General features: G+C 41.5%; 1 protein-coding gene across 3 annotated transcripts; it reads right to left on the minus strand.

Moving 5' to 3' along the window:
• Positions 1–608: 608 nt before the first annotated feature.
• Positions 609–10,585, minus strand: FAM217B (family with sequence similarity 217 member B). Of its 3 annotated transcripts, none has more exons than XM_048820426.2 (4): positions 10,150–10,585; positions 8,671–8,782; positions 8,476–8,561; positions 609–6,247 (listed from the first exon to the last, which is right to left on the minus strand). In XM_048820426.2, exons 1-4 carry the CDS (start codon positions 10,167–10,169, stop codon positions 5,044–5,046), a joined length of 1,422 nt encoding a protein of 473 aa, XP_048676383.2. In that variant the 5' UTR covers positions 10,170–10,585; the 3' UTR covers positions 609–5,043. The 3 variants fall into 3 exon arrangements, with proteins under 3 accessions (XP_048676383.2, XP_048676382.2, XP_074974837.1); XM_048820425.2 differs by having other exon boundaries at positions 10,145–10,585; XM_075118736.1 differs by lacking the exons at positions 8,671–8,782; positions 10,150–10,585 and having other exon boundaries at positions 8,498–8,561.
• Between the last annotated feature and the right edge of the window lie 6,264 nt (positions 10,586–16,849).

Raw genomic sequence — 16,849 nt, forward strand, 5'->3', positions numbered from 1 at the left:
CACTTTTCAGAGGAGAATCTTGTTTCTCGTAATACTCACTGAAAGACAGATTCCTGGTTTTACTGGAATTTGGCTTTTAAAATAAGTATTAATGATTATGGCCCTGCTCCTGCACACCTTCACTCATGTATGTAATCCTTACTCTTGAGTACTTTCACTGACTTCCAGGGAATTACTCATGTGAGTAAAGGAGTACTCATACAAATGAACGTTTACAGGATTGGGCCCAAAGGATGAAACTCACCCTTTGGACTCAAGACCCTTTAAGCCAAAAGGCGGAGTGTCATGCTCGCTCTGAAAAAAGATGGACCAGCAGATACAAGGGTTGTACTGCAGCTTGCTGGTAGTACCCCCTCTAATAAAGCCAATTTATTTGATTTTTGGGCACAGGCACTTCACCTTAGCTGACTACATGCAGTCATGACATGCAACTACAGTAGTTTTAAAAATAATTGCAACCTGGCTTGATTATTAAAAATGGAAAGACTATGATATCTTAAAGTGATTTTTCTTCCATCATTCTATCAGAGATGCACATGTTTGGCCTAGAGTTGACTAGGAAGACAACATTAAAAATCACTCAAACTATTCCTGAGCATATGACTTCATTTGGAATGTACCGTAAAATATTCTATTTTATTACTACTTTTATGAACATTCATCTTTCCAAAGTACTTATAAATACATGCTATAAAAGTTTACAGAGCTGAAGTCAGGCAACACACAATGTCAAAAAAGAAACAACTCAGCATTTTAGATAGCGAGTTCAACCAATAGCAACATAATTTAAATAGCTTAATTTGTTCTCTTGTATTTACAGCTTCTTAATGTAAACCATAATAGGCAAGAGCTACTGAAGAGTCATGACTTAGTCACATGTCAAGTAACAGCTCTGATGCTTGTCCCTGGAGCAGAAGTTTAGCATCTGCTATATAAATATTTTCTTCTTTAAAAATAAGTATCAAACTTTTTTCAGATTTTTTTCCTTTGTTTTGAAAAGGCAGGGCTGTATCCTCAGCTGCCGTAAATCTGTGTCATTTCCTGGGCTTGGAATTACACCAGCTGATGATCTCATCCTACAATTCTTTGGTAGCTGTTACGCTAATCTCTCTACTTTCCTGTCTTTCACAGAATTCCACTCTCCCAAAACAAACACTGTAGCCCAAATATGGTCCTGAAACAGTGCACAATCCTGGCTGTAGAGTTACTTTCTGCAGATTCACATTACAGCAGATTTCATGATATGGAGTCATTTCACCCACTCCTGAAATTGGAACCCAAACAAGGTGAAGTAGAGTGGACTGCAGGCCAGTGCTACGGACTGTAGGTGGAGATGTATGTAAGCGATTGAAAAGGGGCTAAAGATGTATCAGTGCTTCAGCAGAAAGCATGTAGAACACATCATGTTAAACCCTCTCCCCAGTAGCCTGATTTTCAACGGGAGCTGCAGAGCTCAGCACATTCGAAAATCAGGCCACAATCTAATGGGATCCATCATTTTTCCTTATTCTTCAAACCTTGTAGGAGATGTGGAACTGATCAGAAAGTACAGAAGTTTCATCTAGAAAGTTTGTGTGAAGAGGGAGAGGAAATCGCAACAGAGCCATAAGCCAGTTGTCCGGTTCTCAGACATTTTCCGAGTAGGCTGGAAAAAGGGCCTTGAGTATAAATGATTGGGAGAGGGGGGAAAGGTTCAGGCAACACAAAAGGCTTAAGAGATCATTATAGATGCCATACATATGAGCCTGAAGGTTTCCTCAGCCATTTTATGTGGGACATTCTGGACAAGAAAGGAGTAACCATAAAATCAATCTACAGCTGTCCCAGATCGACTAGAAAAATGCTACACCAAACCCTCCATCGTTTCTATCCACTGATCACTTTGTTTTAGCCAAAGAAATTCTTTAGAGCTAGGGAAAGCAATGCCACAAGACACAGTAACTTCAAAGGTATAGGGCAATGGTTACTTCTGTGTCTTTGGTCTAGAAATTGAAATAAATGTGTAATTACCATAATTCTTCAGCTACCTTGCTCCTGACAACTGTCATCTCTCCCGGCTGACCAGGTAGGAGAAATCACACTAAAGAAAGATATGAAAAAGACAGACTCCAGTTACCAGGGACAGGTGTCCATGTCATGAAAGCCACCACCACAAATGGCAGCCCCAGCAATGAGAGGGAAGAATGGTCTGAAACACTGAATCACCACAGTGGAGACAGACCTTGAGAGGAGGGCTGAAAGGGGAAGACTGCCACTCTCACTGCCCAGGCTGTGTAGACCAATAGCTTCATTCCCTAGGGCTGTCAGTTCACCTCTCACCAGCATGACAGTCACATCCTCTTTTTAAAGCTATGAAAGAGGAGCTGATTGAAGTGAGAAGTCTGGAATAGCTGTGCTTTAACTCATTCCTGCTCCTGGGAAATGGTAACATTACTCCACTGGGCCTAATTTTGCTTCCAATGTTGGGGGGGCGGAAATATTTTCAAGGGTTGTTTGAATCCAATTATTGTCACACGTAAGAATGTGATTTTATGTAGACAAGACCAGGCTGTTGTCTTACAACAAACTTATCTTTACTGGAAAGGGAAGAGATGCATTTTTTCTCTAAACCATTGTGGGCCCAGTCCTGCAAACTATTCAGTAACTTCAACCTCCATTGCCATCACTAGGAGCTGAGAATGAACAGGAGCTTTCAAGATAAAGGGCCCAATCACAAGAGAGTGAACAGAAGAATGGCCATATAGGGTCAGATCTGTAGTCCCATCTAGCCCAGTATCCTGTCTCTTGACAGTGGCCAGTATCAGAAGCTTCAGAGGGAATGAACAGAACAGGCCAATTATCACGGGATCCATCCCCTGTCATCCAGTCCCAGCTCCTGATAGGCAGAAGCTTAAGGGCACCCAGAGGACAGGGTTGTGTCCCTGACGTTCTTAGCTACTGGCCATGGATGGGCCTATCCTCCATTAATTTATCTAATTCTTTTTTGAACCCAGTTATACTTCTGGCCTTCACAACATCCCCTGGCAACGAGATCCACAGGCTGACTGTGCACTGTGGGAAGAAATACTTCCTTATGTTCATTTTAAATCTGCTGCCTATTAATTTCACTGGGTGACCCCTGGTTCTTGTTTGTGAAGGGGCAAATAACACTTCGTTATGCACTTTCTCCACACCATTCATGATTTTATAGAAGTTTATCATATCCCCCGCTTAGTCATCTCTTTTCTAAGCTGAACAGTTCCAGTCTTTATAGTCCTTCTGATATGGAAGTAGTTCCATACCCTTAATCATTTTTGTTGTCGTTCTCTGTACTTTTTCCAATTCTAAATAATTTTTTTGAGATGGGATGATGTGACGGGATATACCAAACCCTCTGTGGTCCCCTGTTGGAGGCCTCATGGCCCAGCCACACCCTGCCCCCAAAAAAGGGCAGTGGAGAGGGTCCTCCAAGCTGCCTAGAGTGGATGTGTGGGATACAACCAGTCAGGGCCCAGCAGCCTCGTATAAGAAGAGCTGCAGAGCCAGAGGGAGATCAGTTCCTTGCTGGAGTTGTAGGAGTGTGGGTGATATGTGGTGGGCTGACAAAGCTACAGAACCCCGGACAGGGCAGCGCTATCGTAAGTTGGGGAGAGTGAGAAGGAGCTATGAGCCGGTTGCTGGGACTCCATTAGGACAAGGCCCTGAGGTAAAGGTGAAGACAGCATGGGGAAGTGGCCCAGGGAATTATAGAAGCCATACAACATAGTTAAAGGGACACAGCAGATGGCTGCGATCTACAGGATTCCTGGGCTGGGACCCGGAGTAGTGAGTGAGCCTGGGTCCCCCCACCTCATCCCCCATCAGCCACTGGGGGGAAGTGGCCTGGACAGTGAGGCACCCCAGAGGGGGAACTGAACTATAGTGACCCAGATGGAGAGCTGCAGCCAGGAAGTCCCAAGAGGGCAAAGACATTGTCTCCAGGGTGGGAGCCCTGGGGTGCTGCTCTATCCCAGAGGAGGGACTATCAGAAAGCGAGAGTGTGCAAGTGTGTGCACTTGGCCAAGGGGGCACTGACGAGAGGTGAGTGCACTCTGTTACAGGTGACCAGAACTGCAGTATTCCAGGTGTGGGAGTACCAGGGATTTATATAGTGGCATTATGATATTTTCTGTCTTATCTGTCCTTCTCCAAACAGTTCCTACCATTCTATTAGCTTTTTTGTCTGCCACTGCACACTGAGCAGATGTTTTCAGAGAACTAACCAGGATGACTCCAAGATCTCTTTCTTGAGTGGTAATAGTTCAAAACGTGAAGAGGGTCACCTTCTAAATGACACAAAACAGCAAGACCTACAAGGTGGACTTTAAGGAAAACGGTCTAACACTACAACAAAGGTAGCTGTATAAAAATATCCAGGCCATATTCTTTGCCTGTACCTAGATGAGCAGATGTCAATCCTTTAGCAGTGGTATGATTTTAACTAGTAGAATCTCTTCTGACTCGGAAGATTACTTCAAAACATTCTCTTCTCTCTGCTCCTCACAGTCCGATTTCCTGCTCTTCCCTCATGAATGAGAGACTTTGACTTTGCATAGATGAGCCTGGCCAGTTCCATTATCTTTTAAAATCAACTAAGCTCTTCTCCATCAGAAAGAAAAGCAAATCTGTTTCCCCTTATACGACACACATGTGTGTCTGCTCAATGGAGAATGTATGGATTTGATTCTTCTCTCACATACACCAGTGTAAATCAGGAGTAACTCCACTGAAGTCAGTGAAGTTACATGGGTGTCAGTGTGACAAGAAATCAGACATTTAATGTTTTCCTAACCTTAATAGATAGAATCCTCTTACATAAGCAAGTGTCAACCCTTTGAGGAAAGACCAGTGGAAGACATTTGCCTTCAGAGAAAAATATTACCTGTTGGCCCAGTTTAAGATCCAATGTGCAGAAATTTGCATCAAGAACAATTTTCTACAGGATTTCCTGATGGAAAAACCACGGCCCCTCTGCTCTCCAGCAGTCAGCATTGCATTGCCAAATTACTAATAAATGATTCTTCATTATTTAAATGCACATGATGTTTGCTTCACACCATTTGTTTTTAACTTCCGGTCCCCTGTTGGTTTCTTGGAAGGAACATAATTATTAGCATTTCCATTCTTCAGATTTGAACATGCCTGTGTGTTTCTCCCCTGGATGGGGGCAGCTGAACTATGGAACTTGGGGGAGTGTTTGAGGGGTCTAATGTTACCAACATCCTGAATACCAACATCCTGAATCTTAGAGCTGCTTGCACAGGGCTGCATATTGAGAAGTTGCTGCTTGGTGGTTGACCTCTTTTTTACCTCATTCCTCATTTCATAGGCACGTCTCTGTGGGGATGACGTGCCACCCATCACCTCAGCAACTTTTGAGTGACTTGGATATGCATTTAACTGGCTATTTTCTTCACAGTGTACATCTCTTCTGTGACCTGAAAGGCTGATGGGGAGCTTTATAACACTTTCTTGGGGAGTTAACTGCTTGTTAGGCAAAAGGCTATGCAATGATTTGCCTTTGCCAGGGCTTTTTAGGGTCCGAGTGATAGTAGGAGCCGTCTGAGGCCTAGCCTTGGCTGTCTTTCCTTTCTCATTCTGTATAGTTTGCACCTGCAGCCACTCCAGCTGCAAAAGCCGATCGATATATTTCTCAAGAAATCCTGCTGGCTGTGGTCGAGATTCTGATTTACACTCTGTGTTAACAAACATTGCCAGCTGCTGCAGGTCCCAGGAGTTGAAAGGGGGTGGGAGGAAGTCAGGATAATAATACATTGATTCTTTATACCTCGCATCAAAGAGGTGTTCAAAACATGCTGGGTCAATTTCTTCAGCTCGGAGGTTGAGTTCCGGCGGTGTGCAGGGGGAAGGGGGAATGGGAATTCTTTCTGAGTCAGAAAGGTCACTGGCACTGTCCTCAGCAGCATTCTCTTGAATAATTCTCACTGATTCAAAGTCAAGAAGCATCTCATTCACAGAGGTCCCTGGATGTTTAGAAGTGCAAGGGACAGCTTCAGTCACATGCTCTCCAAGACTTCTTTGAGATTCTCCTTTTTGATTGGAATAAAATCTTTGCATCAGTCCATCTTCTTCCCTACTGGAGCCACCTTGTGAATTCCCCTTCAAATTGGAAGGGGTTCTGTATAGTCCAGATTCACTTTGCTTTCTTTCCTTGAGGTCCTTCTTTGCCCCTCGTACTTTGTACAGTGATGTGCAAACACTCATCATTCTATATGAAAAGAGAGAGCATTTACAGTTAGATCATTGAACCCCTTTGGAACTCCAACTACCCCAGGGCTTGCTAACTCCATAGCCTCTGGATCCCCAGTTGTGTCCACAAGCTGAGTCAAAGCTGAAAATGAAAGATAAGAGAAGTGGTATGACTTGAGAATCTATGAATGAGATTAAATTAATATCTGCTGGCAGAAATAACCTTGCCTAATGTCCCATTTCATGGTTTGACCATTTTGATGTACATAACTTACAATATGTGTTTTAGAGTAACAGCCGTGTTAGTCTGTATTCGCAAAAAGAAAAGGAGTACTTGTGGCACCTTAGTGTGGCACATTATTAAGGATCTACAACCTATCCTAAAGGATGACCCAACACTCTCACAAATCTTGGGAGACAGGCCAGTCCTTGCCTACAGACAGCCCCGCAACCTGAAGCAAATACTCACCAACAACCACATACCACACAACAGAACCACTAACCCAGGAACTTATCCTTGCAACAAAGCCCGTTGCCAACTGTGCCCACATATCTATTCAGGGGACACCATCACAGGGCCTAATAACATCAGCCACACTATCAGAGGCTCGTTCACCTGCACATCCACCAATGTGATATATGCCATCATGTGCCAGCAATGCCCCTCTGCCATTTACATTGGTCAAACTGGACAGTCTCTACGTAAAAGAATAAATGGACACAAATCAGATGTCAAGAATTATAACATTCATAAACCAGTCGGAGAACACTTCAATCTCTCTGGTCACGCAATCACAGACATGAAGGTCGCTATCTTAAAACAAAAAAACTTCAAATCCAGACTCCAGCGAGAAACTGCTGAATTGGAATTCATTAGCAAATTGGATACTATTAATTTAGGCTTAAATAGAGACTGGGAGTGGCTAAGTCATTATGCAAGGTAGCTTATTTCCCCTTGTTTTTTCCTACCCCCTTCCCCCCCCCCCCCCGACGTTCTGCTTAAACTTGGATTTAAACTTGGAGAGTGGTCAGTTTGGATGAGCTATTGCCAGCAGGAGAGTGAGTTTGTGTGTGTGTGTCCCCGGGAAAAAAAAAGGGGGGGGTGAGAAGGCCCACCTTGATTATCATGCACATTGTAGGGAGAGTGGTCACTTTGGATGAGCTATTACCAGCAGGATAGTGAGTTTGTGTGTGTGTTTTTTGGAGGGGGGTGAGGGGGTGAGAGAACCTGGATTTGTGCAGGAAATGGCCCACCTTGATTATCATGCACATTGTGTAGAGAGTTGTCACTTTGGATGGGTTATTACCAGCAGGAGAGTGAGTTTGTGTGGGGGGGTGGAGGGTGAGAAAACCTGGATTTGTGCTGGAAATGGCCCAACTTGATGATCACTTTAGATAAGCTATTACCAGCAGGACAGTGGGGTGGAAGGAGGTATTGTTTCATGATCTCTGTGTGTATATAAAGTCTGCTGCAGTTTCCACGGTATGCATCCGATGAAGTGAGCTGTAGCTCACGAAAGCTCATGCTCAGATAAATTGGTTAGTCCCTAAGGTGCCACAAGTCCTCCTTTTCTTTTTGCGAATATGTGTTTTATGTAAAGTGCAGGGTATAGGAAAGCAAATTTGGATCTGCAGGAAAAGGCAGGCTCTTGCAAGAAGATCTGAGACAGAAATAAAATAGCTAGGCTTTCCGGGCCCTATCACCAACTGATGTAAACTGATGTAGCTCCCTTGACTTCAACTGAGCTTTGCTAACTTATACCAGCTGAGGAGCTAGCCCTCTGTGTGGTTAAATGGTTAAAAACCAGAAAACTTTTACTCTTAGCTCCTAAACCAGTAAATACAGATGTTAGCCACCATTTGTCCACGGGTATCATGAGGTGAACTGGAGAGATCAGTTTTTAACTATGCTTAGAACAGGAAATAATGGTGGTAAGCATGTGGCTCCTGTTGGGGAATGTTGTCTTTATAAACACATACAACTGACTTTTTTCCCCTCTTGCTGTCTCCTGTTTCATTTGAATCTGATTTTGACTATAAAGCTCTTTGAGGCAGGCTAGCAAGATTCCAATATTGGTAACTAAAATCTGCGTTCCTAATAACTGAACATGAAGGGTGATATCATGGCCTCAATTAAGTCAAAGGCAACACTTCCATTGAATTCAAAGCCAGTATTTCACCTGAAGACTTTTATGTGCAGCTTTCAAAAATCTATGGACCTCAGATAGACAATATAAAAATGTTTACCTGTTTTGCTGATGAGCCTCACCTAGCTTGTTTCTTTCCTTGTAAAGAAAACTTGGTTGACTATCATCCTGGGCACAATGGAAAGTCTAGAAAACATATGTAAATATATGTACCTAAAACTGTAATAAAGAAAAATCTGACATAAAATGTAAGCACATTTTTTTATATATATGCAAAGGATTTGAATTGATGTACCTTTTTCGTGGTATTTAAAATACTTTTGCCTAATCTGCTGGAAGAAGGTCTCACATGGGGAAGTGGTTTCTCTAGTCCTTTGGTACTTGGATGTCCCTTTCCACCACTGGAACTAGCAATAAACAAACAGGATATTGTCATTAAATAACAATATACTTGACAATCACAGCTTCAGTACAGATTCGTTTTAAAAAGGGGGCGAGAAAGATAGAGTCAATTATACTTAAGTGTTCCTTAGATTTATGGGATTTCTCATTTATGCTTCACTAAAACTTTTTCATGCATATTTGGTAGTCCCTTTTAATTTACATGCCACATAAGTGCTTAATTCACAAATAGATAATTCAACAGTAATACTTCACACTTTTAAAGCACTTTCTGAGGATCTCAAAGCAATTTACAAACATCAGTAATTAACCATATTACTATTGTTTTGCATAGTACATTGAGGAGCTGGTTCATGACTGGGACTAGGTGGTTCCACAATACAACTTAAGTAATGATGATAATATGCAGTAGTAAGAATATAGCAAGCCAAATCTTGCTTGCCTTTTTTATATGCATAGTGCCAGTGATGCTCAAGGGATTACTCATGAGGATGTAAGCAGAATTTGGCTCAGAATGTGCAGTTTGTTACAATAGTAATAGAAGCTATTTCACAACAGTGGCACAAAGCAAAATTCACAGTTTTGTGTGATTACAGGTTGGTGCTTAAATCAAGAGCAAAAAAATCCCACACATGTTCAAAATGAATGATATGCACTACTGATCTGGACAATTTGACATTATAAACCAGAGAGTAGTCCCTTAAATAAATCAGAGACACTCTCTCTGGGGCCACATTAGAAAAAAAATATTTTAACATTTAAAATAATGTATTCTCTAAGAATAAGAAAAGTTGCATCTGCATTGCACATGAGAAATATACCTTATTTTAAAAAAGAATGCTTGAAAATGTCACTTCAAAACAGCAACCATATTCTGTCTGCTTTCAGATGGATTGCAGTAAAATTCACTTCTGTCAGTACATAGTACTCATTTTTAGTTGAAGTCAGTACAGTGTGTTTTGTTTGGAAAAATGATGTTTTGTCACTTGAATGGGTTATAAAATAATGAAAGGAAGTCCCAGGCCCTCCAGCATGGAAACAATCACCTCTAACTTTGTGACCTGCACATAAACTATTTGATCATCTGTGCTGTTGTGAATAAACAAATAGATACATGAAAAGGAAGTAAATGACAACCTGGCTAGCCCTAGGATGACCAGATGTCCTGATTTTATAGGGACAGTCCCGATTTTGGGGTCTTTTTCTTATATAGGCTCCTATTACCCCCGCACCCCACCATGCCATCCCGATTTTTCACATATGCTGTCTGGTCATCCTAGCTACCCCACTGAATCACACAATCAGTTAGCTACTAATCTGCAGTAATTACATATTTCCCTAGCAAAGAGAAAAAATAATTTCCTTACATTACCATTCCTTTGTGGGTTTCATGGATTTGGCTGTCCTTTTTCAGCGTCCCTCGCTGCAGTAGTAAGAGGTAATCTTGAATGCCTGGTCCCATTATTATTCCTTTTAAAGAGTATTTGCAAGTTGCACCTTTTTTTTTTTTTACATCATTTTCCACAATCTTAAACAAAGGACTCCAACCTTTTCTGCCTATAAGATAGAGTGGAGTGGATACAAATATCACCACATCCTGTGGATGCAGTAAGCAAACACCATGCACCCCCCCCACACACACACACACACACACGTGATTTAATGTTTTATAACAGTAGGATAAAAATACTCAGCTAGCCAGCTGCACTGGAAAACAACATTTCCCTCCCCCAAAGCTTGCTGAAGGAGCAGCTGCATTATTCATCTTTGATCTTTGTTGGGCTGTCACCACCAGGGCTATTGAATGGAGAGCAGCACCGTGCCCCTCCACCCTCCCTGAGGAATAGGTTGGCCATTAGAATTGCAAAGCATTGTGGGTCAAGGACAGCAGGGAGATACGCATACTTTTCTAGAGGAAGCTCGGTGGCTGCTGCTGCAATATTTATCAGACACAGCCTGTCATTCACTCCTGCCTACCATACCCTGGATTAGGGGAGGCTGCGCTAGTACCATCCCAAAGCATGAGTGCCCCTGGGAATCTGTTGACAAACATGGCTCTGCACGATCACTTGTAAAGGTAGAGGGCTGCATTTAAATGCACAGCAGCCCTGGAACCGTGACCCTTCGTACGCTCCGTCGTGATTTAATTTCCTCTTGCACAGAAGCATTAGGTGGAGCTGAGTGTCATTTCCCAATAACTCTCTGCTTTTACAGTAACACGAACAGGTGATCAGCCACCTGTGCTTTCCCTTTGACCTAGCCTTTAGTTAAAAAAAAAAATGCATAGACCTTGTATATATTTGTAGACACTGGCAAATTTTAACACTACATCCATTTCATTTTTGGCTCCTCCTTCCAAAATTAAATCCTAAGTAAAGTCTGAATTCTATATCGAAAATGCCTGGACTGGAGCAGTCTATGGATGCTCTCTCTTATTCCCTTGAAATTGCATTCTCTGGACCAGGAATAAAGAGAGGGAGGTGATGTAATTTCCAGGTGACAGACAACCAATTCCAAAATTCCATCCCCTCACCTGTCCTTAGTTCTGATCATGTTTCTTAAACATTTCGCTCCTCTCCATAAGAAATCTCATCCCTTGGACCAGGACAGAGGACACGTGGGGGATGAGATTTCTGATGCGTTTCTCTGCCATCCTTCAGCAATTGTTTCAACCACTTGTCCTCAGCCCTCTCAAGGGATGCAATTTCTGATAGAGCGAAACATCTCATAATTTGCACCTCATCTATTCTTGGCCCTGTTCCACAGGGGAGCAGATTTTGACAAGTCTCTCACCCTTTTGAGAATTTTGCATCACTTGTTTGCTTTAAAAGTGATGACTTTTTTGTTACTTTTAGTAAATATTACATTTTACTTGGAATGTTTCAATAATTCTAATTATATTCCAGATAGGAATAATTTTTAAATGGTACTCTATAAAGGTATAATGATGAACATTCTGTTGGCAAGGATGCCCAGTTAAAAGTAATATTCCTACCCTGATTTCTGTCTATGTGTCTGTCCCTTTCCCATAGCTGTCCCACCAGAAAAACTGAAATACTGTCATTACAAAAAAATTAGGACCAGATCCTTGCTCCCAGTAAGAGTACTTTGTGCCGTTCCAGCTAACAAAGCAGCCTTCAAGATGATCTAAGTGGCCAGCTGGGGATTCTCCTAGTATGATACAGAATTTCCAGGGGCATAAGACCAGTGTAGCAATGGTAACTGCAGATGTTCATCCCCTTGTTAATTCATGCCAATTATTTTGGCAGTCAATAATGTCCTTAACTAGTCTGTCACATTCCCTCTACCCCTTCTGCTCTACCAGTGACACCACTATTAACATCCCTTCATCCCCACACACAAACATCTCTGCACCATCTCTACAAATATGCCTGGAACACTCTCCTACAACCTATTTTTCAAGTCACTGTGGGGAAATTTTCCTAAGTGGCTAGTGATTTGGGATGCTTCCCTTTTTGAATGCCCAACTTGAGACACCTTAAAGAGGCCTGATTTTAAGAAAATGCTGAAAACTCATCTCTGAAAATCAGTCTTAAGTTGGACCCCACAAAAAACTGAGCCATGGAAAATCAAGTCACTTTTGACAAACTTGGTCTAACTCTCTCCCAAAAATTCACTTTTGCCACAAAGCCTGAAAGAAGTGAACTATAAAAATGTAAACTTAAAAAAAGTTTGCTAAAAATTTGCATGAAGTGAGTTACATGATCATGTGGATTTAAACTTGTCTATTTCATCCCTTTCTGCTATAATTTGTTCTCTCCATCCTTTGTTGTCATTTTAAACTTCTAAACTATAAGTGCTTCAGGGCAGAAACCACGTGAAGATCCTTGCACACCTGTCCTCTTAATACAAATAATAAATTATGGTTTTTTGTTTGCAATCTTTTATTGTTTTGTGAGAGTAAATGTATACACAGCTTTTAAGTGTTCAATACATTCCGTTGCTAGCTCTTTGGGGGCAGGGACTAAGAATTATTTTGTATTTGTGCAGCATCTAAAAAAAAAGGCACCCCAAATTTAATTGGAGCCTTTGGACACCAGCCGAAGATATTAATAAATAATGGCAAGATCTCCAGATTATCAAATCAGTGAGGGGAAGGTACCTAACTTAAAAACAGCTGCAAAGCAATATCCAAGATCCTCTACTAGCTTTGAAATGGTTATTGGAAGACTCTGTCAATGAACAAATGCTAAACTCTCAGAGGCAGGGCAAGGCCAGCCTTTTTGCTGTGTTTATAGACTGCCTTGCACAATGGTCCAGGACTGGGGCTCCCAGGTGCTATCACAGTGCAGAGTCGCATTAACTTTTTGTCGTCCCGGCGCCAAATGTGTTTGTGGGCCGCCCTGGGGAACAATTGTAAAAAAACAGGCAATGGACACAGGAGTTATCTTGGACACAGCGCACAGCTGCCGAGCACAGGTTTTATTTAAGAGTTTAAGTTGCAGGTGGAGGTGGCTACCACTAGGGTTCCAGCAATGGTAGCCCAAGGGCAAAAAGAACACACACAAGTGCACGTAAAATTAAATTACAAAAGAAAAATACAAAATTAAACACGGTGGGTAAAAATAGCTAACAAAAGCCAAAGCTGGCCAAAACACCAGCCAGGTGCTGCTCCCACTAAAAGGAAAACTTCACACTATCTCACCCTTCACATTTCTCATATGAACTACCAGGGCTTGAATTGATTTTTTTGTATGAAACTGGGGCAGATTTAAAACATTTAAAAATATGAAAAACCATAATATATTTTATTTACAGCATTATTATTCATACTAGTCTTGCTTGTCTAACAAGTACATCTGCCATACTTGAAAGAACCCAAGGAAGAACCTCCATTAGGAAACCCTCTTTAAATCTGATTGATGGGTTAACAGCAGGATGCTGCCTTTGCAGTAGAAGTGAGGGAAGCAGGTGAACTGTGAGGAAAGACTGAGATCTAAAAAGATATGGGTTGGCAGCCACCCTTTGAGAAAAAGTTAAGGGATATTAAGATGTTACCCAGTTTATTAATTATTATTAATGGAGGATGTTCATGCTAAAAGTAAAAAGCCAACCTTTTTTGCTCTAGTCAAACAGCATTTGCATTGTAACAATTTAAGTTTCACGAATCACCCATTGTAGTTTACCCACACATACAAACCCTATCACACATGAGCATTACAAGAAAAGAATTAACCTGGCTTAACTGCACTGACATTATTACTTAGCCTCTTCTCTCATGGTGTGTTGAGGGATAGATATGAAAGAGGTTTATTTTTCATTTTAATGAACATTTCATATACTTAACATTTAGATTAAGTTCTCTCCCCTTCCTCCTACACACACACACTTTTGACTGAAGCATTATTCACCCCATTACTAACACTGCATCAGTATATTTTAGGGCTGTCAATTAATCACAGGTAACTCACGTGATTAACTCAAAAAATTAATTGCAATTAAAAAAATTTAACGCGATTAATCACAGTTTTAATCGCACTGTTAAACAACAGAATACCAATTGAAATTTATTAACTATTTTGGATGTTTTTCTACATTTTCATAAGTATTGTATTCTGTGTTGTAATTGAAATCAAAGTGTATATTATTTTTATTACAAATATTTGCACTGTAAAAATAAACAAAAGAAATAGTATTTTTCAATTCACTTCATACATGTACTATAATGCAATCTCTGTCCTGAAAGTACAACTTACAAATGTAGATTTTTGTTGTTACTTAACTGCACTCAGAAACAAAACAATAGAAAACTTCAGAGCCTACAAGTCCACCCAGTCCTACTGCTTGTTCAGCCAATCGCTAAGACAAACAAGTTTGTTTACATTTACAGGAGATAATGCTGCCCTCTTCTTATTTACAATGTCACTAGAAAGTGAGAACAGGCATTTGCAAGACACTTTTGTAGAAGACATTTCAAGGTATTTATGTGCCAGCAGCATTATCTCCTGCAAATGTAAACAAAATTGTTTGTCTGAGCGATTGGCTGAACAAGAAGTAGCACTGAGTGGACTTGCAGGCTCTACAATTTTACATTGTTTTATTTTTTAATGCAGTCTTTCTTGTACATAATTCTACATTTGTAAGTTCAACTTTCATGATAAAGAGATTGCACTACAAAACTTGTTTCAGGTAAATTGAAAAATACTATTTCTTTGGGGTTTTTTTATAGTGAAAATATTTGTAATAAAAAATAAATATAAAGTGAGCACTGTATACTTAGTATTCTGTGTTGTAATTTAAATTAATGTATTTGAAAATGTAGAAAACATCCAAAATATTCAAATAAATAAATTCTATTATTGTTTAATCATGGGATTAATCTGCTTAATCGCTTGACAGCTCTAGTTTATTTTAGAAAGCTGACAAACTGTGGAATGGTATAAAGGCATCCAAGGCTGCAGATGTGCCAGTTTAGCATTCAGCTCCCGCGCCACACACCGCTCCGAGTCCCAGTGTGCATTTAACCTTCTAGCTGTTAGAAATTTGACCCCCTCCCACATAGGTGGAGCACAGTAGCAGGCCTATGATTTTTCCTCTTGCCTCAATTCACTCCATTGAGGCTTCTGTCAAGCAGGTTCTCACCTTGCAGGGGCAGAGACTCCGAGATTGAGGGGGAACACATACCACTTGCTCCTTTATTCTGGTATTCTCCTTTCTAAATTAACCCCCTTACCCCCCAGCGAGAGAAGTTTTATGGTAATTTCTACAGGAACATAACATGCCATTCACTGCAACAGTACCATGAAGCTTTTCAGTTGCAATATCATCACAGTGTAACTGAAGCTGGCATGTGGTGACAAGCTAATGCCACCTAGACTCATAGCAAGTGACACAGTTATATGCACCAAGATGTCAGGCGGTTCTGAACTGGCATTTTACAGGACATTGGTCATGATGACCAACAGCATATTCCCTCCCCTGTCTCCTCAAAAGACAATCACCTCTGTTACGCTCCTATTTCTGTATACAGTATGTTTGGCATAGCTTGGTTGGAGATGAAAAGGTGGGAAAGTGGTAGCAGCAGATAACGGAGATAAATTAAGAATATCAGTGTTGTGTTACTGCAATTTTCCCCAATAAGGGCTTGGAGGAAAGGACCATTTTCTGAGCTGCACAGACTTCTTTCCCCAGGTGTTGCCTATGCCCATGAAGAGGGTATAAGATTACCCTTGACCCAGTGGCCACCCATGTGCTCATCCCTAAGGCAGAGGCCACTATTCGAAAACACAGCTGTACACAAAAAGGATGGCAAAAAACTGCCAGAATCAGTGCTCTCCAGGCATACATATTGTTTTCTGACAGGCAATCATGATGACAATGAAATAGTCTTTTTAATTATGAAGAAATGACACACGATTAGAAGGATCTTAAAAGAATAAAAGAAAGTCAAGATGAACTCTTATGGGGAAAACTGGGAGAAGTAATCACTATGCCACGTGCAAGCCATACAGTACAAGCCTGCATGCTCTGATTTGTACACTACCAAGTGTGACTTACACTTGCAGAAATGCCCCTGCTCTGCACACGCAGCAGCTGTCTCCTCCTGCAGCTTGCTCTGCCTATCAGGCCGCAGACAGAACAGGAGTCCTATGAGCACGCTGGCACAATCACAGCCCCCTTGGCTTCCTACCTATCGTCCTCCTTGTCCAGCACCCTTGTCCCAAGGGCAGCCACTCCTTCTCTCCCCCCTTCCCCTCCAGTAGCTGCCTCTGCTCCAGGGAGGGGGAATCATAGAACTGGAAGGGACCTTGAGAGGTCATCTAGTCCAGTCCCCTGCCGTCAAGGCAGGACTAAATATTAGACCATCCCTGACAGGTGTTTATCCAACCTGCCCTTAAAAATCCCCAATGATGGAGAGTCCACAGTCTCCCTCAGCAATTTACTCCAGTGCTTAACCACCCTGACAGTTAGGAAATTTTTCCTAATGTCCAACCTAACCTGCCTGTGCTGCAATGCAAGCCCACTGCTTCTTGAAGTGAAGGGGGGCTGAAGCGTTGGGAAAGTAAATGCGCTGCGGAGCGAAAAACACACCGGGATCACCCCCCGGTTTC

Source organism: Caretta caretta, chromosome 13, assembly GCF_965140235.1.
Source record: "Caretta caretta isolate rCarCar2 chromosome 13, rCarCar1.hap1, whole genome shotgun sequence".
Lineage (NCBI taxonomy): Eukaryota > Metazoa > Chordata > Testudines > Cheloniidae > Caretta > Caretta caretta.

Coding starts and splice junctions, on each gene's coding strand:
- FAM217B (XM_048820425.2), bottom strand. CDS start 10,239: ATGGGACCAGGCATTCAAGATTACCTCTTACTACTGCAGCGAGGGACG. Junction 8,783..10,144: donor ACCCACAAAGGAATGGTAAT/GTAAGGAAATTA, acceptor GTTTATTGCTAG/TTCCAGTGGTGGAAAGGGAC. Junction 6,248..8,475: donor GAGGCTCATCAGCAAAACAG/GTAAACATTTTT, acceptor CTTTTCATATAG/AATGATGAGTGTTTGCACAT.